The sequence below is a fragment of the Astyanax mexicanus genome, chromosome 22 (assembly GCF_023375975.1).
Source record: "Astyanax mexicanus isolate ESR-SI-001 chromosome 22, AstMex3_surface, whole genome shotgun sequence".
In the NCBI taxonomy this organism is placed as follows: Eukaryota; Metazoa; Chordata; class Actinopteri; order Characiformes; family Acestrorhamphidae; genus Astyanax; species Astyanax mexicanus.
In genome coordinates, this window is record NC_064429.1 from 15,959,785 (window position 1) to 15,984,771 (window position 24,987).

General features: G+C 37.8%; 1 protein-coding gene across 5 annotated transcripts in view; it reads left to right on the plus strand.

Annotated features, from left to right (window-relative positions):
• Positions 1-344: 344 nt before the first annotated feature.
• Positions 345-24,987, plus strand: part of wdfy3 (WD repeat and FYVE domain containing 3) — a 181,097-nt gene continuing 156,454 nt past the window's right edge. For 2 of the 5 annotated variants that reach the window (XM_022664812.2, XM_022664816.2), the window contains exon 1: positions 7,203-7,469. In XM_022664812.2, coding sequence (XP_022520533.2) covers positions 7,441-7,469 — 29 coding nt within the window. In that variant the 5' untranslated portion in view covers positions 7,203-7,440. Of the gene's footprint in view, positions 570-7,202; positions 7,470-24,987 lie in introns of those variants that run through there. The other 3 variants (XM_022664814.2, XM_022664813.2, XM_022664815.2) reach the window with 2 other exon arrangements.

Consider the following 24,987-nt stretch of genomic DNA (forward strand, 5'->3'; position numbering starts at 1 on the left):
GCCTTTACTCCTGGTGCAGAAATTCAAGCAGTTCAGTTTGGTTTGACCGCTTGTGATTATCCATCTTCCTATTCATTATATTTCAGATGTTTTTAATTTGATAAAATCAGAGAAACGCATAATTTTTAAGTGATCTCTTATTATTATTATTATTATTATTATTATTATTATTATTATTATTATTATTATTATTATTATTATTATTATTATTATTATTTTTCCAGAGCTGTATGTATCTCTGCACTTGTGTATCTGTGTGTGCGGCAGGTGGAGCTGTGCTCGTGGATTTGGTGTAGCTCTATGTGTGTATGAGTGAGTGAGTGTGTAGTATCTGCTGGGATGAGGAGGAGGTGGAGGAGGAGGAGGTAGTGTTGTTGGGATGGCGAGGATTAAACATGGCTTCTAGCTGATTTACACACAAACACGAACCGCTAGCGGCCCGGGAAGTCATGTGCGGGATATGGACGGAGAGAGGACGAGCAGACAGCCGCCGCTAACGCTGTGCTTTTAGCCGGAGCCGCGGTTTATTCGCCTGGATTATTATCCCGAGCTGAGCAGCTGAGCTGTGGGTGAGTTGAGCGCTGATATGCGGGTAGTATAGGTGGTTAACCCAGGTCCGGAAAGTTAAAATCCATCCCTGGGTTTTGTACCAACTGCCAGGGCGGCTCTGCTGCAGCCGAGCCGCCCTGGCAGTTGGTACAAAACCCAGGGATGGATTTTAACTTTCCGGACCTGGGTTACGGAGCTTTAGCTTTAGCTAACCCCTAACTAGCTCGCTCCCTGCGGGAAGAAGCAGCAGCAGCAGGAGAAGGAGGGGAAGTAGCTCGGGAAGGAGGATGCCTTTACGGGCTATTTAAACCCAGACAACCCCATTTAATAGCATTTACACCCTGATAAATATTTAATTGAGCGTTTATTCATGTTTATTTTTCAACTAGTTAGCTGTTTAAAGCAGTGACATGCCCGTTTAAACTGATTTTATCTGGCTTTAGCCTGTGTGCTAGCTAGCTAGCTAGCTAATTAATTTGTGTGTGTTGGAAGGTTAGCGGTTGGCCACCACCACCTATGTAATATACCCTATAACCTAGCTAACGTTAGCTCAAAATTGTACTGTTTTAAACCTTTAGTAACTCAGCAGACCGTGTGTTAAAAATATCTATATCTATTAAAAGTCATAGAACCTGTGAAATGCTAGTATAAATGATAAAAAAGGAGCTGTTAGCTGTGTTTTGGCAGCTGTCCTCCGGCTTGTCCAGCAGCTCCAGTAGTGGAGCTTCTGCTATATATCCTGTTATTTACCTTAACAATAATAAACACTCTCTGGCCTTAATGTAATATTTACAGATAAATAACTCAACTCAGATTAATAGGCTCTTCCATTATTATTTTCTTCACTAAAGCCACCCATTGAATTGCCATTTTTGCTGCCAGTTGTCCTCCTCAGGCAGGTGAGAGGAGGTCATACAACAGCGGTATGTATGTACAGCTCTGGGGATAATCATAAAGATTTTTACCTAATTGATAACCTCTAGAATATAACCAAGAGGAAGATGGATGATCACAAGCCATCAAACCAAGCTGAACTGCTTGAAATTCTGCACCAGGAGTAAAGGCATAATGTTATCCAAAAGCAGCGTGTAAGACTGGTGGAGGAGAACATGCAGAAGATGCATTAAAACTGTGATTAAAAAAAAAACAGAGTTATTCCACCAAATTCACCAAGGATTCACCACTCTACATATTTCTTATTTCTTTTGTTTTTTGCTTTTTTTAAATAATTCAAAAAAAAATTCACATTAACAAATATCACATTTTAATATCTGACAAATATAACTTGAGTAAATCTAAAAAGCAGTTTTAATGTCATTTATTAAGGGAAAAATCTATCCAAACCAACCTGGTCCTCTGCAAAACTAATTGATGGAACCATGAATTCTGCTGTCTACCAGAAAATCCTGAAAGAGAATGTCTGTCCGTCAGTTTGTGAACTCAAGCTCAGGTGTACTTGGGTTTTGCAGCAGGACAATGACCTCAAGTCAAACATCTGGAAAAAAGCAAAATGAAGGTTTTGGAATTGCCTAGTTAAAGTTTGGTTTTGATTGCAGTTGTTGCCGTCAGTGGTGGCACAACCAAGATATTAGGTTTAGGGGGCGAACACTTTTTACACAGTGCTAAATTAGTTTGGATATTTTTTTTTTTCGTTAAATAAATGAAATTATAATTTAGAAACTGCTGTTTGTATTTACTCAGGTAAGCTAAGTCTGATATTAAATGTATTTGTTATTCTCAAAATGTAAGTATGAGGGAAAAAAAGCTAAAAACTAAAGAGAACAAATACTTTACTGCAGTGAAATATGTGTGTTTGTATGTACGTGTCTCAAAAAAGCAACCTATATCTAGCTAAACCGAGCTTCAGTCTTTGAAAATAAAATCAAGCCAGCTACCCTTGCCAGACTCTGAGCACCTTTATCTCTGCGCTAAGTCACTGCATCAATATCCCCTCCATATCACAATCATAAAATTGGAGGTGTTCCAATGCCAGTCAGTGTGGGCCATGAGCCAGTCTTAGTCAACTCACTTCAGAATAGGCTGCACACCCTCTGACATCTGTGCATCATCAGTGTCAGTACTATCAATGTTGTGCTCAAAAACACATGTTTAATAAACCTTTGATTTCTAACATTTAAGATGGTTTGGAATGCCACCATCAAAGTCTGTTATTGAGCGGTGAAGTTAGTTGTTTGGTCATTTTGTCTGTATGTTGTGCACAGTTTCAGATTTGAGTCTGTTTATCTGGGCTTTCCCTATAAATGGTTCCTGTGAGGAAAGTGTCTCTTGGCTTTCTTTTATCCAAAATGTTCTAATATATTGTTTTGAGACAAAATTTGACAAAGTGAAAAGGCATCCACCCTCCACCCAGCCGTGGTGTTTTTTAAACATTGCTGCTGGCAGTGAAGATGGCAGGACCAGTTTTCTTTTTTTATCAATTTTGCCAATTCAGCATTTCATCAAGATCATGCACAAGCCCCATTTTTTTCTAAAATGACAACTTGCCAGGAGAAAGCCTTACTTACCATGGAAGTCAATTTAGAAACATTTTGAATGTTTCTGAAACAGTTTCTCTGATTTTCCTAAATTTGAGAGTCCTATGTTTGAGTACAATGAACATTATCGTTTTATTCTATAAACTACAGACATTTTCCCAAATTCCAAATAAAAAGATTTTCATGTATAGCATTTCATATTTTTATTTGCAGTAAATGAGAAATGTCTGAAATAACAAAGAGCTTTCCGACCCCAAATAACATGAAGAAAACAAGTTCATATTCATAAAGTTTTATTTTAGTTTTTTATTTTATTTCATGCATCTTCTGCATGTTCTCCTCCACCAGTCTTACACACTGCTTTTGGATAACTTTATGCCACTCCTGGTGCAAAAATTCAAGCAGTTCAGCTTAGTTTGATGGCTTGTGATCATCCATCTTCCTCTTGGTTATAATCCAGAGGTTTTCAATTTGATAAAATCAAAGAAAATCATATTTTTTTCCATAGCTGTATATGAAACTTTTTTTTAAAATACAGTGAAAATCTTTTGTGTTTAGTTTATATGTAAAGATTGTTGTCAGTGGTTCATTTTGTGTGTCTAAACTCTGCCCGCTAGATAGCAGTGTTTAACTCTGTCTTCTGATCCCAAATCTTTTACTCAGATTTTTTTAATGCGATGGCGTTTTATATACTAGTGTTTTCTAAAACTATTAATAATATTGCCTATAATATCGCAATTTATACTGATATTGTTTTCTAGCTTAATTATCGTCTTGCCAATACACACACCTATTTAAATCTATTTTATAGGACATATATGAAAGTACTATTTCATAAAATATAAAAAATCACTGCTATATAAAAGAGTTATTTTCAGGTTTTTGAAAGAAGCACAAGCCTATGAACTGAAATGCCATTTGACATGTTCTTGTTTGTAAAGGTATCTTTACCCCCTATATAAAATCCTACTAAAACAATTATCCAAGTTATTTTGAATTATACCACAGTTAGTTCCGACCCTGCAATGTGATTGGCTGAAAGACATTGTATGAGTGCCGCTATCAGCCGGTAATGCACTGTAACCGAAGCTCTCCATGTATTACTGTGCCACATACAGGTAACTGGTAGCTACAAACAGAGCAGCAATGGAGCTATTTTAACTTGTGGAGTGTTTATAATCACCCAGATCATATTTTCTCGTCCTCTTTAACTCAAAATCTTTTAATGAACAGCAATAATGGAACTGTGGTTTAATCTGAGACAATATAATCAGTACTCGTTCTCATGTATTATTGCTTAATTAACCACCAACCGCTACACAGTAAAATCACATATTGGACATTTCGTTCCTAAAATCTTTACTGTTCCACAGATTTTGCTGTTGCAGCACAAAAATGTGGCCTGCAGATTCCAGCAGTTTAGTAAAGCTTTGAAATGCTAACTATGACACCAGTCTATAGGAACACTTCTTTATGTATTTTCCACGTTTTTTAGTGGCTCCTATTAGAGTCTGTTGTCAGTGTATGTTGTATTTGTTGGCTTTTTTTTTACAGGTGATCTTTTTAACTGTTAACTAAGATATCAACATATACAGTAAGTTAGTCCCAGTAACTGTATAGATTTTATCTTTATGAGTCTTTGGTGCACTTGATGTTCTGTCCCAGAGTGACCCAAGCACAGCTTGATCTGTTATTTGACAAGAACAGTCATCTACTTCAAGATTATTGGGTGTTTATCAATCCTAACATGTTCTTAGATTGGTTGGTTAAATAAGCGCTTGGTATTGTAGGAACTATACTTTCAGGGCTTTTCTTTCTGTTCTTCCAGTTCCTGAAAGGAAGTTCACTTCTCACTTCTGCGTCCTGCTGGCGTGTTTCCGTACCACTTTGTTGTTCATGAGAACATGGCCTTGCGTAAATTGCAGGTCTTTGTGGTTTGAGATTTTTGTGGAAGAAGATTTTTTTTGTCGAAATAGTAGAAATGTTGTTATTTCAGGTCAGGCTGTATTATGTGCTTACTTTTGCATTTACTCAAAAATCACAATCCCACTGACACCCGGTTAGTTTCTGTGACTAGTATCTGGATTACGCATTTACACTTAGAAGTCACATGCTGTGCTGCTTAGTCAGATTGAAATCTGATTAATATGTGGGATGGAATATGCAGATTTTATCATTGCATTGCAGTTATTACTGGTATTGTGGCAAGATGGCGTTTACATTATGGCCGGACGATATGGCTCTAAAATGATGTCACAAAATTTTAGGAAAAGTTTTGCGAAAACCATATTCATGGTGATATGACAAAACATTTAAATACAAAATGTGTGCTCACTGTATCAATGTAAAAAAAAAAAAATGTATGCTTTCAAATTTGCATCAGTCCCATCCACAGTGGACAGTGCAGTGGGTGGTCATGATCATGAATTTTCCTTGTGAACAGACAAAAGATTCTGGCAGAAATTAAGTCATGATTTGATGCAGGATACCCTACACACATCCTGCAGGTCAGTGCAGCTTTATATAGCTTCAACAAGAAACCATACCAGTTCGTGTGTCATGATTTTTGGCATGTCAGTGTCAAGAAATAAACAAGGTAAAATCTGAAAGTGACTGATTAAGAATAATTAAGAAAATTTGTCAAATAAGATAATTAAATACAAAAAATATATAAATAAAAAAAAATTGTGGTGTATGACTAGATATGTTTATAAGTTTAAAAAGATTGAGTCACACCAGCTTTGATTTAGTTGACAAAGACATAGCTCACTGCTGCACTGTGGGTAAATGTACATTTTCCAGGTTCCAAACTTTAGAAAACGAATGGAAGATCTGGTCACTGAAGTGAGCCTGACCTTTTTGTGTAGCATATATACTGCAATGAACAACTGTGATTAACTACAAAAGTGAATCAGATTAATCACAATTATATGTTTTATATATATTTTTTATTTGCGGCACTAATTTATCATAGGTAAAGCCTGCATTATTATCACAATGTCTGCATGCACAGTAATTAGATTGCAGGATATTCAGTACCTTTTGTAATGACAGATTCTCACATGACATACACAATATTGTATATCCGCTTGCCTGTATTGTGTTTTTTGATGTGAGGCTTGGATGCAGTTGTTTTGCCATGGAAACCCTTGAAGCTCTCTACATACTGTTCTTGAGATAATCTAAAGGCCACATAAAGTTTGGAGGTGTGTAGTGATTGACTCTGCAGAAACTTGTCTGTTGAATTTCCGGCCAAAATGTACTTGTTTTTTCGTTTTATAGTCTTTTGTTAGGTTTTTTAGCCCATTTTTTCAGTCACCGATAGTTTTTTTTAAATCGGCCTCAAAAAGTCGCCGACTGATTGCCAACCAGTCGCAGATGCCTGGCAAATATTTTGCATGCTAGATATCTGACCCAGCCGGCAACTGGGAGTCAGGAGCAGCGACTATGTACAGCCAACTGAATTATGGAGAACAACAGATCCACAGGTCTAAAACGCACCCCCTGCATGACCAGAGCCATTTATGGAGAGTCTTTGAATGGGGTGAATGGAGCTAAAAGCAAAAAACTGAGTTAACTACTTGTTCTAAGTATTAATTTTAATTTTAGAAGAAGAATAATTAATTTAACCAAAGAACATTTGCCTGTATATTTCGTTTTTTTTAAAGAAATACTTTTACACTGTAAATCACTAGTGTTACTGCTACTATGAGCTGATTGGTTGGTGATCTGATCCTGGAGATAAAGGTAGAGCATGTTTAAAAGGCTTTTAACTAGAGAACTATAACTTCCACACCATAAAAATGATGTATGTAGTACTAAAATATTTTATATAGTTCTGTTAAAAAAAAAACGGCGATCTACTGATCATGGTGGAAGCGCTTAGCCTGCTGGAGCACTCGGAGGCCCAGGCTGAATTTGTTTTGATATCAGTATAGTAAAATCCAATTTTAAGCCAATCATTACCAAACTCTACATTTGTGAGTGTCTTAAATGGCAAGTTTAAACTGTAATCAGATTTTAGTGTCACCCCTGAGCCTTCTCCATCTCCATCTCTAACCCCCCTACTGCTGCTCCCAGATGGTACGTCCTGGTGTGACAGAGGCCACCCCTCCCATGATCCACCCGCGTGGTACAGCTGGTGTCAGGGGGGGATCAGCTGTGCCAGTCCCGGCAGGTCGCTCCGCTCGTTGGCACTCGGCTCTGGTGGCGGTGCCAGTGAAGCAGTGAAGACTCTCTCGACTCTCCGCTCGTTTCATCATGACTCGCTGAGCTCTGCGCTCTGAGCTCTGAGCTCTGTCTCCGTCTCCTCTCCGGAGCTCTATCTATCGCGCTAATCACGGACTGTTATTATCCCTCTGCCTCTGGACCTCCACCTCATCCACGGAGTCGAGGGATGCTGGCGGAGCACCGGGAGAGCAGCAGGTATGGAAAAAACAGATCTGACCAGCTTGTCTCCATGGTGACCGTGAGCTTTGTTTACACCTCCGTAGCGTTTTTGTGCTGTGATGCTGGGCTGGAAATAGCTCACGCCGCTGACATCACTTGAGTCGAAGCGTATGAAGAAAAATATATAGCTTGAATATAAATGAAATACATCTGGATGACCACAGGTTTTATTCTTTTCTCTGTTATCTCTTTTCTTTTCTTCTTAGATGATCATATACTTAGTAGACTCGGTTGAAATAGGTGTAGAAAGGTTCTGGTAGCTTAATGGCTCAAAATGGCTCACAGGATGTTCTTACAAGATCTGGTTTCTGTAATATGCATATCGGGGGATGTGCTGAATGTGATTTATGCTCGTATTTAGAGTCTGCTGCCTCTGTGTTTCTCATTACGCCTGTCTGAGTCAGATTAGGCTCTGTCCAATAGCGAGAGGTTTATGTATTTATTTTTTAGGTAGAGCCTCTTGTGGGGCTGATTGTCGTTATCTCCACCTCTACAGGCACAGTGTTGTATGGTTGGAGGGTTGTAATTCTTTAAATCTTCTTCTGTGGTAAGTCTGTAACTGATAAATAAATCCAAGTACACAGGTGTGAACACAATCAAGCCATCTTGTGAGACTGCTCTATGTATTTATTTTTTATTTGATACGGAAATTGTTCATAACAAATTCTGTCAGGAGCAGAAAAATATCTAGTTAAAATGAGTGTCTAGTGCAATTGAGGCTAAAAATTGATCTTAAAAGCAGGTTTTATCCACGTAAGTTGTCTAAACACAAGATTCATTTGAAAAAAATCTATATTGTTGATACTCTTTACTTTACACCATCTGTGTTAATGAAGAGGATAAAGTACAGATTTAAGGAATTGGAATGGATTTATTAGTGTCAGAATCCCAAACACACACAGTTAGACACAGTTTTTTACATTATAGAACCACTTTTTGGAACCCCAATGATTTTTTTTTGGAAGTCCTAATGATGTTTTTTGCTCTGTTGGTGGCTTTGACAGTGATTTTATTAGTTTGTATGGATAATAAAAAAACTGACCCATAGTCGTGGACAGTGTGTAATGTAACAGTGTTTTTTTTTCTTTTTGATTAATTGTTATCATTATATCATTAATGATTCATATTGACAATGTAATTCATATATATACCTTTATATCCTTAAAAACACTGACCCAACTGCAGATTTCATTAAATCAAGCATCTATTGCTACTAATGCATTTTGACTATGGTCACGTGTATCGAGATAAATTGTTTTTAAATATTGTGAATCATTGTAGGGCCGCTTCTAAGGATTATTTTGGAAGTTGACAAATCAGTCCATTATTTTTCAGATTTGTCAATGATTATTCAACGATTGTTTCTTCCATTTTCCTTTTTCTCTGCTTCCAGTGGGTATGGCTCCTATTCTTTATTAATACTTCCTTTATATTCAAAAAGAGTCCAACCCACATACTTCACAGTCCTTTATGTTGGTTATAATATTGATTTTTGTGTGTTTTTGCTATTTTTCGTTATAGCAAATAGGGATGTGCCATATCTTATCAAACGATATTATACCCTGAAATATCGTGCCATATCACTCACCCCTGATTATTACATCAGGGTACTAGTTTTTTTTCTTTCTTATACTGTTTTTAGCAAAAGAAAAATTTGCACTTTTCTCATTTCCCATAAAATATGTACTAGATACAGATTATATCTGTCCAGTATCGTTTATTTTACTATATGGAGATACTTGGAGTGCATTATTTGTATCCTAACATTCTGAATCATTAACTACTGTTACAAATCTGATAAAATTAATTTAGTGTTTTGTTGCCACGAGTATCGTTATCGTGAAAATACCAAGAAATATTGTGATATTATTTTAGGGCCATATTGCCCACCCCTAATCGCGAAAGTGGTCTTAAAGGAGACATATTATTCTTCTTTTTACACAAGAATGTTACACAATAATAGGTATATGGTCTATACAAAACATGTTCATGAAGTTCTTGCACAAAATCCCTCTTACTTAAAGAGATCTCATCAGTTCTGTTCTTGCCAATTTCAGTCCCTTTCAGAATAAGCCCTTAAAGGGCTCCGTCACTTTTATGCAAATTGGGGATGGTGCCAGGGTGGTTCTAAGCCCGTTTGCTTTTTGTCACCTCACGAACAACAGAAGAGAAAATAATGTGTTTGCCTGTGTTATTTACAGTGCTCCTCATAGTCATAGTCAGTTTGCTGCAGTTGTTATTATTTGATGAAGCCTTATAAATGTCTTATAAATGAAAGCCCTCTTTTATTTTAGAGACTTGTAGAGACTCAAAAAACAAGTATCTCCATTTTTGTCAATTTTTAGTTCACTGCATAATGTGTACATACAAACTGTCCTTCAAACTGAGCCAAACTTTTTTGATGAACGGACCAATAGAAATACATTAATATGACCTGAAATAGACTCTTTTTACCTTGACTTCCATTGAAAGTTTAGGAGGTTATCTCTCACTCCTGTAAAGTTGATGTTTTGGAGATACTTGGTTTTCATCGCACAGATATATATGTTCGCGCTTGGAGTGTTTGTGTGCAGTTGAGATCCCAATTAGAGATACAAAAGCAAGCAAAAAGTGTTTATTTGTAAAATGTCTAAGTGGCATTTAAAATTTAAAGGGTTTGTACACTGCACTCTGTATATACTGGTTTTACCCATAGACTGTGTATAGCTGAACAGAGCATCGTCTCTCAAAAGTGAAGCCACCACAGGTCGGGCGCCCCCTGCTGTTCGGTTTCAGAAAGCTGTGTAAACCCACCCATAACCACAGGTTTCAATGGCAAAACAGAAAACTTTTAATCACTTTTTTTTCTAATATACTGTAATTCTACCTCCATTATTTAAATACAACAGCTAGTGTAACTTCTGTTTATTTTGTCAGATTTTTATATCCCCACAGAATTCGTTTTTTAAAACGTTATTCAGCTCTATTCAAAAAGGTTGGTTATTGTAAAAGAGCTGGGTTACACCTAGCCGGGATGGGATCAATGACTCTAGGGACAGAACCATAGACTGTGTGAGCTCTGTGGAGTTCGCGCTCAGGGGCGGGGTTATTTAAATGAGTAGGCTGTCTCTCCACAGTCTTTCTCCCTCCTCTGGTCTCTACTGCGACTCAGACTCGGGTTTCAGGATCGCCAACATGGAGGAAGATTTTGGCTTTATTTTCATTAAATGAATGGGAACGGCGACACAGCGTCCATCTTTTTTACAGTCTCTGGTTTTGCCTGTAGTGTATACTTCAATACTGCTGTTGATGCTGCTGTGACATCCTATGATGTTAAATTTCGTGGCTACTAAAAAAACGATTTACAGTTAAGGTCTATGGCGATGTGTCCGTTTTTGAAACAGAAAAACAAAAGCTAGTAAAAGAAGATGAAGAGAAAGAAGAACTGTTATTGCTCGATTTATTGACCAAGTGCTCTTCATGTTTGTTTCATGGCACGCCTCTTTTTTTTTGTGAACAGTCATAGACTTTGTTGCGTAGTGTCTTTGTCGTGGTTTTCGTCCAGATGCTATATGCACAAGTGACAAACAAAGCCTCCATGTAGTGTCTGCGGTCGTCTGTGTTTTGCTGCAGTTATGTTGGTATTGTATGTTGATGCCAGATTTAAGAAGTTTAAGAAGTGTACTAAAGTTTCATCATTACATGTCTCACTCATCAAATGATTTGTCTTTTTTTGGGGGGGATTGATTGTATTTTTTTTTTATAAAAGATTACAGAAAAACAAATAGATTTCAGGATTGCTGTTAATAATCAACCAACAAAATGTTATTTTTCTTTAAGACAAATCTTCAAAATTCCTCAGGTAATCAGAACCCCAGTTTAACTTCTCAACAACACAGACTCTTTGTGGTGCTCTTTCAGTAGCGTTTGGCTTCCGGCCTTTTTAGAGACGCCAAGTCTTCGTTTTCTCCCCTGTCAGAGATTACCATGACGGTGAGGTGATGTTTCTACGATTACATCACACACACACACACACACACACACACTCTCACTCGCAGGCCTTTTGTGAGCCTCTGAGGACGGCGGGTCTCCCCCCTCCCTCCTTAATAAAGCACTCGCAGCCCACTCTGCGTTCTCAGACAGTCATTGGAGCTGGCAGCGCTCTAAGAGAATACCGAGGGGAAAGACTGAAGGGTGAAAAGCTTAGCCACAATTTACTGGAGTTAACATTCAGAAGCCTCGCTCTCGCAGTGCTCGCGCTGAATGCCACCAATTGAAAGCTCAGCGCTGAGAAATCATAAACAAGTTCCTCTCTTTTCTGTCACTTTCTTTTTAGTGCTAATCTTTGTGCTGCTTTGGAAGTGAAGTGACAGTTCATTGTCTGCTGAAGAATGCTTTTGACAAAATGTTTCCATCCTTTTCTGTCCCAGGCATTCCTCCTCCTTTTTCTTTCTCGCTTTCTTTCTTTTTCCACCACACACCGCCTTAGATTGAGGAGTGCCTCACTCAGTGGTTTGCCTGTTGTATGTTTTTATTGCATTTAGACTTAATGAGTAATATCCTGTAGAAGACTTATACAGAGGTAAACAGCAAGTTAGAATTGTCTGCTAACAAAAATAAAGGTCGAAAATGTGCAGCACAGCTTTTTTGCACTAGGACCGACTAAACTGGATGCTACTAGGTGCTTATGAAGTGCTTATGTATTGTTATTTAGACCAGCGTTTCTCAAACTTTTTAGTTTGAGGTCCCCTTTGTGTATACAGTGGCGTGAAAAAGTATTCGAAATCTACAGATTTTGTTTGTTTCTTTTTCTTCAAATTATCAAACAAAACTTTAATATAAGATGAGTAAATATAAACAGCACTTTTTTAAATAATCATTTTATTTATTAAAGAAAATCTAAAAAAAATTACCCGAACCAATCTAGCCCTGTGTGAAAAAGCCCTGTGTTTGCCCCTTAACCTAATAACTTGTTTGTTCCACCTTTACTGTCAACAAATGCAGTCAAGCTTTACTGATAACTGGCAACGAGTCACAGTCACATCTCTGGGGAGGAATTTTGTTCCACTCTTCTTTACAGAAAGGTTTTCCAGCATAAACTTTCTGTTTAAGGTCAAGTCACACCACCTCAATCAGACTTTGATTTGACCACTCCAAAACCTTCATTTAGTTTTTTTAAGCCAGTCAGAGGTGGACCTGTGACTGTGTGTTTTGGATCATTGTCCTGCTGCAGAACCCAAGTACACCTGAGCTTGAGGTCACGAACAGATGGCTGGATATTCTCCTTCTGGACTGTCTGGTAAAGAGCAGAATTTCTGGTTCCATCTATTACAGCAAGTTTTCCAGTCCCTGAAGCAGCAAAGCAGCCCCAGACCATCCCACTACCACCACCATGTTTTACATTCAGTATGATGAACTTATTCAAAAATTATGTGTTCATTTTACACCAGATGAGAACGGGACATACACCCTCCAAAAAGTTCCACTTTTGTCACAACAGTCCAAAAAAAAAATATTGACCCACACTGTAAACCCATACGTTGTTTAAACTCAAATGATTTAAGTCTGTTTTACATAAAATTGGATATTTCTAAACAATACTTAACTATTTGAACACTAGTTGAACATTTGTGGGCACAAATACATTCAAACTGAGATCTGTGAGTTGAACCAACTTACAATTACTGAGTTTAGTCTGTTGTCATTGGCAGCTTCTTTTCCATTGGCCTTTGTCACAATCTATTTGCGTACTGGGTGTGTCCAACAGTTTCTGACAGACACTCACCATCAGTGTGTAGGGATGCCCCCTGGGCTACCTTACAAATAAACCAACTTCCCCTTTAGTTGTAATAACTTGATGTTTTAATTTATGTTTTTTTTTTATTTATTTCATTCCCCATTACTTAACTTTTTTAAGGCAAACGGTTTCCTCAATTTTATTTTTAAGTAAGTTCAACTTATCCAGGCTTACAGTGCAAAGTCCTGGTTTTTTTTGGCCGTTTTGGCAAATTTGTGCCATACTGAAAAAACGTGTAGCTTTTTCCAGACTGATAGATGATAAATTATTTTGTTTTTCCATCTGTTTTTGAATTTGTTCATAATGTGTTGATTTTAAGATATTTTATCTGCTTCATGTTGTCAGACAGGTTCTATTTAGGTGATTTCTTGATTCTACAGGTCTGGTAGTAACCACTACTGGTTGTGGTTAGTAGTGAAATTGAACTCAGCTTTCCAAAAAGTCTGATTAGTCACAGTTAATGTATGGGGTGGCAAACAATTTTTTTTCACACAGGGATAGATTGGATAGTTTTTTTCCATTAATAAATAAAATAATAATTTAAAAAGATTCTTTTTAAATGATGGTAGTGCCCACAGGAGGCAGAGATGGAGGACATTGCAGAAATAATCACTGACAAATTGACTAAAAATATATAAATTTAAAAGAAAAATAATTAACAGTTTTTTCGATTGTTTGCAGCCCTAATACACTACAAAATAGAGTCCCCTTTAGTGAGGGGTTATGTAATTAAGAGATTAGATTCACAAGCTGAATCTGTAAACAAGTGGGACACACGGTGTCTTCATCTGATTTAAAAATACACACAGAAGTCAAGCATAGAAACAGCTGTGTATTTTGACCACCAGCAAGTGACATTTTAACATGGGGCACTCTGTCTACCTATTTTTTGTGTGATTCTAAAGTTCACACTATGAAAGAATGTGGTGAGATCTTTTTATGTGCGACTGATTTATCTAAATAACTTAATGAACATGTTTTGCATAGACCCTAAACTTATTTTTTCTTGTGTAAAATGTAGTGGTGTCAGATATTTAAATGTCTGTTTTTTAATGGTCACTGGTGGCATGCACTTTGTGTTCTTAACAAAATCATCTGAATTATGGCTATACTATGAATACATTAGCAGCCATAGTGTAAAATAACTGTTAACTTTTCTATTAGTTTTATACATTTTATTTTTACAGCATTGTCAAATCTGTGCATTTTTTTTTTCTTTGGACCTCAGAAGATCCAGTGGTGTTGCGCTAATGTTTGGTACTCTATTGATCGGGGAGCTGAGAGAAGAGTCTGCTGGCGGTCTAAAAGCTTTGCAGTTATCTGGACTGACGCATTACTTAATAACAGTTGGAACAATACCCAAGACCTCAGGAGCCTGGACAGGATGAGGTTATTTTTTGTCAGCTGGATTTGGCCATTGTTGTTTTTGCTGATGTCATGTCTTCAGCCTTTAAGTGTTGCGGTGTTTTAACGTTTGTGGTGTCTCCAACTTCCCTGGTTTAAGGAATTCCGTTTCAGCCTCCACATGTTTCGAGTTGACTTAACACATGGCTGCAGCAGCAGCAGCACTTTCATTTTATAGCTCTGGTCCACCAGCCTCAGCAAATGTATGTCAGATGTGTGGCCTACTTTAGCCATGTGCAGCGAGCAGCCTTAGCAGAAGATGATGTAAAAGCCCAGTGTTGTGAGAGCCTCATTGTTCCAGCCAAAAGAGAGCCGTTGTTTGTCTCGCTGTGCTGCTTTGGGTTTGATTGATGACTTCATTGTTTGGAACAGAGCAAAGTGCTTGTCTCTCTCAGCCAGAGAAGGAAAGTGATATTTGTGCACAGGGATCAGCTGATGTGGCCGGAGACTTTGGTAGACGTGCCAAGATATCAAGAAGTTACTGTTTTCTTTTTTCTTTTTTTAAAACTTGGCAGCTCTGTGACTCAGCAACTGCACATTTGGCCTAGACTAAACAAGCAGCTCAGAAATGTTTCTCTACGGAGTCCTGTGTAATAGCGAATCTGTGAGGAAAGAGCATACAAGCCTTTGGCTCAGTATTTGTTATCGAGACTTTCAGCCAAAGAATGATTTGCTGAACATACCAATGGATTTTTTATTCATACTGTAAAAAGAATCACTGTTGAATAATGCATGTGCCCAAGAGGTTTCTGAGAGAGTATAGGAGCATGTCTGAACCTTTACTTTTACTTAGCATATGCAATGATAGTTAAGTATGCCTAATTATTGGAATTTAGAGCACTTGCATCGCCTCTCACTGCCCCTGCCCTGCTTTATTCCCCACTACCTTGCTTGTAGGCTGTGCTATTAGCTTTGGCAACTTTGCTTATAATGCATAGCAAGGAAGCTATTAAATCTGGCACAGGGCTTGACTTAAAGGTCTCATTCCATCGTTTTTCCATTGATTTTAAAAAGTGTAGTTGTGGTCTCTACTATGAAGGAATGCCGCGTGAGTTTATTTTTTTGTGGGAAAAAAAAAAAAACGGACTTGGTGACCGGTGATCCAGTATAAAGCTGCTTTAGTCCTGTGGAGGAGTGCAGAGGGGAAAAAGATCGGATTTCGGCTCTTGCTCATGAATATTCATACATGCAAACATATCGCCTCTGATTGGCCAACAGCACTGTGACACCAGTGAGATGGACAACAGTTCGAAAAGTTTGAAAATAAAGACATTTTTACACTTATAACAGTCTTTACAATGTCGTATGTTACTTTACAACATGTGTAATGCCCTGCTGTTCAGTGCAGTTCAGCCATTGACCTAGTCTTAGTGTCTCTGTAAAATACAAAATCCACCGGAGGTCCTATGTAAACCTATACTTACACACAGAGGTGGGTAGTCCAGGTCCAGAAAATCCACCCCGGTAAAAATCCACCCCAGCAGCTAATGCTGCTGCACCCAGCCTTCACTGGAGAAACTTCACTGAAAACTCACCCTTAGACAAAATATTGGAAATCTAAGCTTACTGTAAATAAATAGAAGTGCTTTACTCACCCAAATAATTTTCAGGAGAGACATCTGTGTACTAGTGCTGGGTGGTATACCACTGTAGAGTGAATTATTATATTAATGCACACTGAACTGAATGTATTAATTAACTGGAGAACCAAGGATTTGTGATAAACTGATAAACAGCTGCTTAAATAACGCCTCTAATGGCTTCAGTAAAAACACACTGTAAATTGATATTAAACTTGTCTTATTTGTGCAATAAAGCTTTTGAAAAATATATATTTTAAATACTTACATGTTGGGTATTTTAGGTTCCTTTATAGTGTTTATGGAACTATTTAAATTTTTAAATTCAGCTTTAGCTTTGTAAAGAAAGCTTAAAGTTGTCGGCATATCTCTTTTTAAGGTCTATTGTTTACATTGTTCAGCTGCTTTTCTGATAATGAAGTCGGATTTCTTCATATATTCTGTAATTTTGTGGGACAATGTAAACCTAATAGTAATAAAAACCTCAATGTTTTATATTATATGTATACTCCTAACAGTACAGTAAGTCACAACCCCATATTAAAGCCCAGTCATGCAAAAAACTATAAATAAATTGTAATAAAAAAATCAACAACCGCAAGAATCTTGCAAAATGATACTGTGCCATGATATGCACCGCCCAGCACTACTGTGTAGATTTAAAAAAAGCTTTTTTTTTATTTTCTTTTTTTTTTTATTAAGAATTATACTTTTGTTTACTTAGGTGCTACCCCAGCTTCCCAATTATAAGCGAAACATGGCGACACGGCTCACTTCGATGTAGGCATCTTTACTAGTGTCGCTTAATGCGCCTGATAATCTGGTGCGCCTTATGTATGCAAATAGACCAGAAAATAGACGTTCATTGATAGTGCGCCTTATAGACAGAAAGAATACGGTAAGTATTTCTTGAAAAAAAGAATAAGTAGCCCTCATTAAAGCATTTGTCTTGTCCTTAGATAAATCTTCTTCTCCAAGTACACATGTTTACTGTGCTGTTTGTACCTAGAAGTACTTTCAGTGTTCTGTTCTGGCCCTGACACTGATGTCCAAGGTAGCTGCTCATCAAAGTGTTGACCTACAAGCAACTGCCTGTAAATCAGGGAACACAGCCTGTGTGTAACTCTTGCTGTATCAGTTGGAAAGCTGTTCGGGGAAGTCGTGTAAGCTGTCTTACTGTCGTACAAGCATATCTTCATTTAGTTCACTTCCTGAAGGGTGTAGCCCGACAGAAATGTCAGTTCACCAAGTTTCACACCAGAAGTCAGTGACAGCAAGAAGCCCATCAGTCTTTTGTGGACATGTTTAGTGCAGTACTAATTCTGGAGGGACATCTCAGCAAGCTTGTTCATGTGATTGACTCATCGGATCAGTCGATTTTCTTCTGTTGCCCCAAGGTCCCGTTCCCCACTAGCACATCAAACATCCTGTACTGGTAGGAGGGGTGTACGAAATGGACAAAAAATGATTTACTGATATCTGTGTGAAACGCAATAAATTAAAATCGTAAATTAGTTTAAGCTACTCAAAGTTTATTCCTATGGCTGGGCAGTATAGCCAAAAATGTATAGCACAGTACATGTTGTACATGTTTTTCACTGGACAGTGACATTATGCTTTATGTAAGTTAAATATCACAGAGTATAATTATCTTAAGCCTCATCTGGGCGGGTTTCTCAGAGGGACGTCTGTGAAAAATATTTCACACTTCTACTCTGGTAAAATAGAAGGACCAGTAAGTATGACATCATGTTCAGTAGCTCCTCCATTTCCACTCGCTGTTGTGTTTTTACAGTGCATAGCACTGGACAAATAGCTATTTTATTAAATGCGAGGTGATGAAACTCAGAAATGTGCGTCCAGACGGGACCAAAATTACCGGATGACCATCGGAGTTCAGCAAAAAACAGTAGATAATTCAGACGTGTGAGAAACGTCTGAGAAAAAAAAACATACACGGTTGTTCCAGACAGGAATAAAATCACAGAGGCCCCCCATAAAAGAGAAAATTACCCCAGGACCTGAGAAACTAACCTCTTCTAGATAGGGCTTAAGCGCTACAATTTGGGTGCAAGTTTCCATGGAGATCCACGTAACCACAACAGCAAGTGGAAATGGAGGAGCTACTGAACGCGATGTTACATGACCAAGAAAGCCTAAAAACTCACTGGTCCTCTTGTTTTTTTTCAGTTGCAGTCAAGATGCACGAGTTTTATCATTGAGTAGAAGTGTGGAATATTTTTTTACAGATGCCCCCTGAGAAACTAATCCTGTCCAGATGGGGCTTTAATCTGCAGTTTGGCTTGTTTATCAGTTTTTCCTCTGGTTTTAGTCTTGCTTTTTGTCACATGTGAGTCTCATTACTCATTCAAGTCAGAGCAATGTGGCAACTGGTTCACACTTTTCCCAAGTCTTAAGAAAACATCAAGCGCCAAGGAAAGCAAGGAAAGAAGCTCAAAAGGTGAAAGTTTTACACACCTGTTTACAACACTGTTACTTTAACTTTGAATGAAATACACTGACTTCTTTGTACGGTAGGATTTGCTTTGATTGGCTGGTTTACATTAGCTTTTAGGATTTTCAGGTGACTGGTTTCCAGATATTTAAAAAAAACATGATTTTCTCTTGATCTTCGGCAGTGTTTATGAAAATATGTTTTCACACAAAAATTGACCTTAAAATGTTAGCATGAGTACTGCTGTGACACTGACATGGTGGCTTTAGTGTTTTAGAGTGTGTTTTGCTGGTACGAGTGGATCGGACACAGCAGTGCTCCTGGAGTTTTTAAACACTGTTCACTTACTGTCCACTCTATTAGACACTCCTGCCTATAGCTGGCTCACCTTGTAGATGGAGATCCTCTTGTCCTCTTGAACGCTGCCCACTTTAGAATGATCTGATATGATTCAGAATTCATAGTTCCATTAATGCTGGCAAGCCTTCCTGGCCCAGATGCAGCTAAACAGGCCCAAACCCTGATCCCTCCACCACCATGTTTCATGGATGGGGGAAAAAACTGAAATTCAGTGTTTTCTTTTCTCCAAACAAAACACTTAATTTAAACTAAAAAGTTTTGCTCTGTTTTGCTCTTTGGAACAAACCTTGTTCCTGTAGCTTTTCCATGTGATATTAGCCAATTGCTATCAAGCAGCAATGTTCTTTTTGGAGAACAGTGGCTCTCTCTTTGCAGCCCTTGTCATGCACACCACTTGTTGTTCAGTGTTCTCCTGATGATGGTTTCATGAACATTCATATTAGCCAATTTAAGAGAGGCCTTCAGTTGCTTTGGAGTTACCCTGGGGTCATTTCAGAGTTTTTAACACATGCTACTAACACATCACTACTACATTAGTGTCACTGTAGTACTGAGAATGACCCACCATGCAAATATAACCTGCTATGTGGTTGGTGGTGGTCTTGTGGGCTCCTGATCATTGAAGATCAGGTTGATTCGCTAAATACAAGTATGCAGAGCTACTTTTAAAGCTAAATGACTACAGGACTACAGTCTGTAATAATGTAAATACTTTATAGAGTTCTTCTGTATGCTTAGTGGAGTTGACAAATACAATACGTATAATGGGTGTAGAAAGTAGGGGGTGATCATGATGTAATGACTGATCAGTGTAAATATAGGCCACTGCTTGCTTTGAATACACTTTAGTCTATATTGTTACATAAAATATTTTACAGATCTAATCATTATCATGGCATTATTAAAGCATAATCATATATTATGCTTTGCCTTTTTTTACCTTCTCTGTCTTATGAAGCTTGGTCATCCTCGAGCTCATCACATGCAGTCAGGTTAAAGAATGTCTGCGTGTGATACTGGAATGTTATGGGAAGAAAGCTGCCTGGGCCTGCAGGTCTGGCTGGCTGGATGTTTTTTCGGATATTGTGGAGAGGGAGTAAAACGCTGTGAGGAGAGGAGAGGACTTCCTCCAGGGAAGAAAGCATTCCGAGCTGCATGCCGGACTGTCAGGTTCTTTAACTGTTGAGAAACCCATGTGACATTGTGCTGGAGAATTCAGACCTGACTTCAAACCCAGCATTCTTGTTCTAGCTCTCTGCTGCAGCCTGATGAAGAATAAGGTTGACTGGCTGTTGTGGTGGAGACATCTATAAATTTGTCTGTGATTCAGCTTTTATAGTATTTTTTTTAACAGTGTTCTTCAAAGACTGTGTGGTCTAGAGGACTCATCCCCCCCAGACACACAAACACACACAAACACACATTCTTACATTAATGCCTTTAGGCTTACTATGTTCATAGTGATGTTTTTACGAGGTGTTTTGAATTGATTACAGTCATATTAAACCTTAAGAAAGCAGAAGTATAGGACTACTGTAAGAATACTACTGTAGACGGAGGAGGAATACTGTAGCTCGAATGATGATGATTATTAATGCTCACTAGGACTGCACAATATATCGTTTAAGCATTGTCATCGGGATGTGGGCATGCACAATAGTCACATCGCAGGACGTGCAATGTCACTTAAGGCAATTAACAATGCTCACTAAATTAAATATATATTATTTATTTATTTATTTATTTATTTATTTTTTATTCTAATTTTTCCCATTTTCTCCCCAATTTACACGGCCAATTACCCAACCCACTCATTAGGACTCTCCCTATCACTAGTGATGCCCCAACACACCAGGAGGGTGAAGACTAACACATGCTTCCTCTGATACATGTGAAGTCAGCCACCGCTTCTTTTCAAGCTGCTGCTGATGCAGCATTGTCGAGCAGTCAGCACGCTTAAAGGAAAGCACAGCGACTCAGTTCCGATACATCAGCTCACAGATGCCCTGTGCTGTGGACATCACCCTAGGAGTGATGTGGGGAGAGAGCACCATCTTCCCTTCCGGAGGGAGCAGGGCCAATTGTGCTCCCTCTAAGCACCGGCAGCTTGATGGCAAAGCTGCATGAGCGGGGGTTCGAACCTGCGACCTCCCACTCATAGTGGCAGAGCTTTAAAATATATATTAGTTAATAGTTAATTGTGACTAATAAACAAATATTTAAATACTTTAAAGTCTCTAATGGCTTCAGCAGTAACATATTGTAATTTGATATTTAACTTTTGTCTTACTGGTGCAATAGAGAATTTGAGAAATATATTTTAAATACTTAAACAATGAGTATTTTATGTTTAAAATATATTCAGTTTTATAAAGCAAGCTCATTAAAGTTGTTGGCGTATCTCTTTTTCATTCTTCAGCTGTTTTTCTGCTAATGTTGTCTGATTCCTTCATATTTGGTGTAATTTTGTGGGAGAAATTAAACCAAACAGTATTTAAAGCCTTAGTGTGTTTGACATTATGTGAACACCTAACATTAGAGTAAGTTAGTGACTTCTGCTGTCTGGTTGCAGTATAATGTGTAGCTCCGCCAATAACCATAAGTTTGAGTAGCAACACAGCAACACACCAGCTTATTTTCCATCTCATCTTTCTCCTTTAAACTGTCTTTCCATCTCCAGGGTTCTAATTCCAACAGTAGTTTTCCTGTGCTAATATTGGTAGACTTTTTATTTTCCCACTGTGAGGAGTTTTTAAAGCGTTTCCAGACCTTCTGTTTCCAGGACTAAAATTATACCACTTGTAATATAAAGTTTTTTGCACTACAAGGCGCACCGGTTTATATGACTCACTAGTGCTGTGCGATATGACGATAAATATCGTGGGGACGATAGAAAAGTGTCTATCATGCTACTTACCTTCTATCGTCCCTATTGTTTCTACAGTAATTTCATCAATTATTCATGCAAATATATAAAGTAGGCTATGATTAAATGTATTGGCATGGTCACTTTGCATAAACTCGAAGTGATGATAAAGGAATATTCACAAACAAGCCTCATAATGTGGTTTTGCAACATGACGCTGCTTTACGTTATTTGATGGACAGGCGCGGACACGCCGGTTTGCGACATGCTTTACGTTATTAAATTCAAGAGAGCTGAACAATGGAGATGCATTGTTCTTTAAAAAAAAATAGCTACTGCATCTGCCTCATCTGTTTTCATTTGATACATATATATTGCTGCACTAAAAGATAGTAATTCTCATTTGTGAAAGTTGGGTTTAATGCAACTTTGAAATAAAATTGGAAAAAAGTAAGCAATGATATTATTTTTATCATTTTTCATATTAACTGAAAACATACTTAAATGTGGTATATCATGATTGATATATTGATATATATATATATATATATATATATATATATATATATATATATATATATATATATATATATATATATATATATATATATCGTTATCGTGATATAAAAAAATTCCATGTCGTGATATATGATTTTTCCCATATCGCCCAGCACTATGACACACTGTCAATAAACGTCTATTTTCTGGTCTGATTTTATACATAAGGTGCACTGGATTATAAGCCACATTTTATGCAACACTAGTAACTAGTAGTAGGAACTGGGGAGTTGCCAAATTCTAATTCCTTCTAATTCAGCAGTAAAGCTAAGATAAGTTAATACACAAAACTGTGATTCTTAAAAAAAATAAATAAATAAAAATAATTCAGACGAGCTAGACAAACAAGCTCTGGATGTTAATCTACACAGGTTTCTTTACTGTTTATTTGGGTTAGTAGAGCACGTCTGTTTATTTACAGTAAGCTTAGATTTCCTGTTTTCCACTAAAGCTGAAGCATTAACAGCTAGCAGTTAGACGCTAAAGCTGGAGCATTAGCATTAGTGGGTAACTACTAGTGTTTAGCGGCTAATGCCATTTGACAGCGCTACACTGAGGAACCCTGAGTGTTCTGGTAAGCCAGGGCACTATCAGCTAGCGTTTCGTCCCACGTAGCTTGTTATAACACAGTAAACACACAGACTACAGTCCAATATACTCTCCACTGAAGACAAAAGCAAAAGCTAGTGCTGTGGTTAGTGGCTAATGCTAATTCCTGCTCCAGCAGTGCTAGCCAGAATAAGCAGCAGCCTACAGTCCGATAATACTCACCTCTGATTAGCAGCTAATGTTAATACTGCTGGAGAACTAAACTTAAACTCCTGTATAATGCTGTACTTCAGCAGAGTGGCTTTACTGCTCCTTACAACCTGACTGGTAAAATTCATACATAAGGTGCACCAGATTATAAGGCTCACTGACGATTTTTGGGAAAATTTAAGGATTTTAAGTGCACCTTATAGTGCAAAAAATAGGGTAAGCTAATTAGCAGTAAAGTGTTTATAACCTGACTAAGCTGGCTTGTATGAACATGCCTTGTCTTTGTGAATGCTGTATTCAGTCTGTGCCACTGTAACTAAAACTAAATAACAGATTGATTGAGCGAGTGAGTGAGTGGGTTTCTCTGGTTGTAAAGCTGCTTCTCAAGGATGGATGATGTTCATATTTCAGGGTCATATTTGCTGAGTGTTGGATTTCGCTCTTGGCCAGACAGATATTTGGCAGATGTTGCTTTCTATAGGGCGTCACTGCTCGTGTCTGACTGTGCATGACACAGAATTTCCTGCAAGCTGAGTAAATTGCTTTCTAGCTAATGTTTAGAGGGTTGAAGTTAATGAGTTGTTGCAGTTTCCTCGTGAGTTTCTCCCAGTTAAAAAAAAAATAAAATAAAAAAAATAAAAACCTGTATGAAACTCTTGTCTATCTCTGTCTGCTGTGTAGTGTAGTATATTGTAGCAGATTGGTTTTGATGCCCTGTGACTGCCCTGTCTTTTCTTCTTTTTGTGGAAGAAATAACTGGCTTGCAGTTTGATGTGAGTCTGGATCTCTCCCTCCAGGCAGTAATGCCAGCAAATCAAAGCTGTCTTGACCTTAGATTTACTTTTTTTTTTTTTCGTGTCAGCAAAACGCTGCCTCTTGGTTGAATTGTAATTTGACATCAGGGTAGACAAACACGTCTCAGAGACTGGACTTTATTATAGAACGTTGACGTGTAACTCTGCCTCCTTGAAATGACCCCAAACAATGCCTTGGCTTTAGTTCTGCGTGTGTTTTTGTCTCTGTGTCTGCAGAGAAGCGTTTCTGGCCAGGGCAAAGCCAGGGCAAAAAATAAACTGGCAGAATCTGATCTTCGACCTGCCAGCTGCAACTGGATGCTGGCATATCACCTCACATCACAAAGCAGACTGTCATAATCGACAATCAATTTTAATCAGCATCTCACCGTTTCAAACCCTCACAGCTTCTTTTAAAGTGATTTTAATATATGATATCTGGAAATGTATGCATATTCAGTTTTTAAACTTTTTAGAATGATTTAGAAAAATTGTTTAGTTTTAGGTTTAGTACATTTTGTGGAGTCCCACAGATTTAACTCATGTTACATATGACAGTAATACAGCCTTGGAAAAAAAATTCTCTGATTTTGCTATTTATAAGTATATGTTTCAGTAAAATGAACATTGTTGTTCTATTCTATAAACTACTAAACATTTCTCCCAAATTCCAAATAAAAATAGTCATTTAGAGCATTTTTTTTTGCAAAAAACGAGAAATGATTGAAATAAGAAAAAGGATGCAGAGCTTTCAGACCTCAAATAATGCAAAGAAAACAAGTTCATATTCATAAAGTTTTAAGAGGTCAGAAAAGGCCAATTACCCAACCCAATCATTAGGACTCCCCTTATCACTAGTAATTTCCCAACGCCAGGAGGCTGAAGACTACACGCCTCCTCTGATACATGTGAAATCATGCACTGCCTCTTTTCAAACTGCTG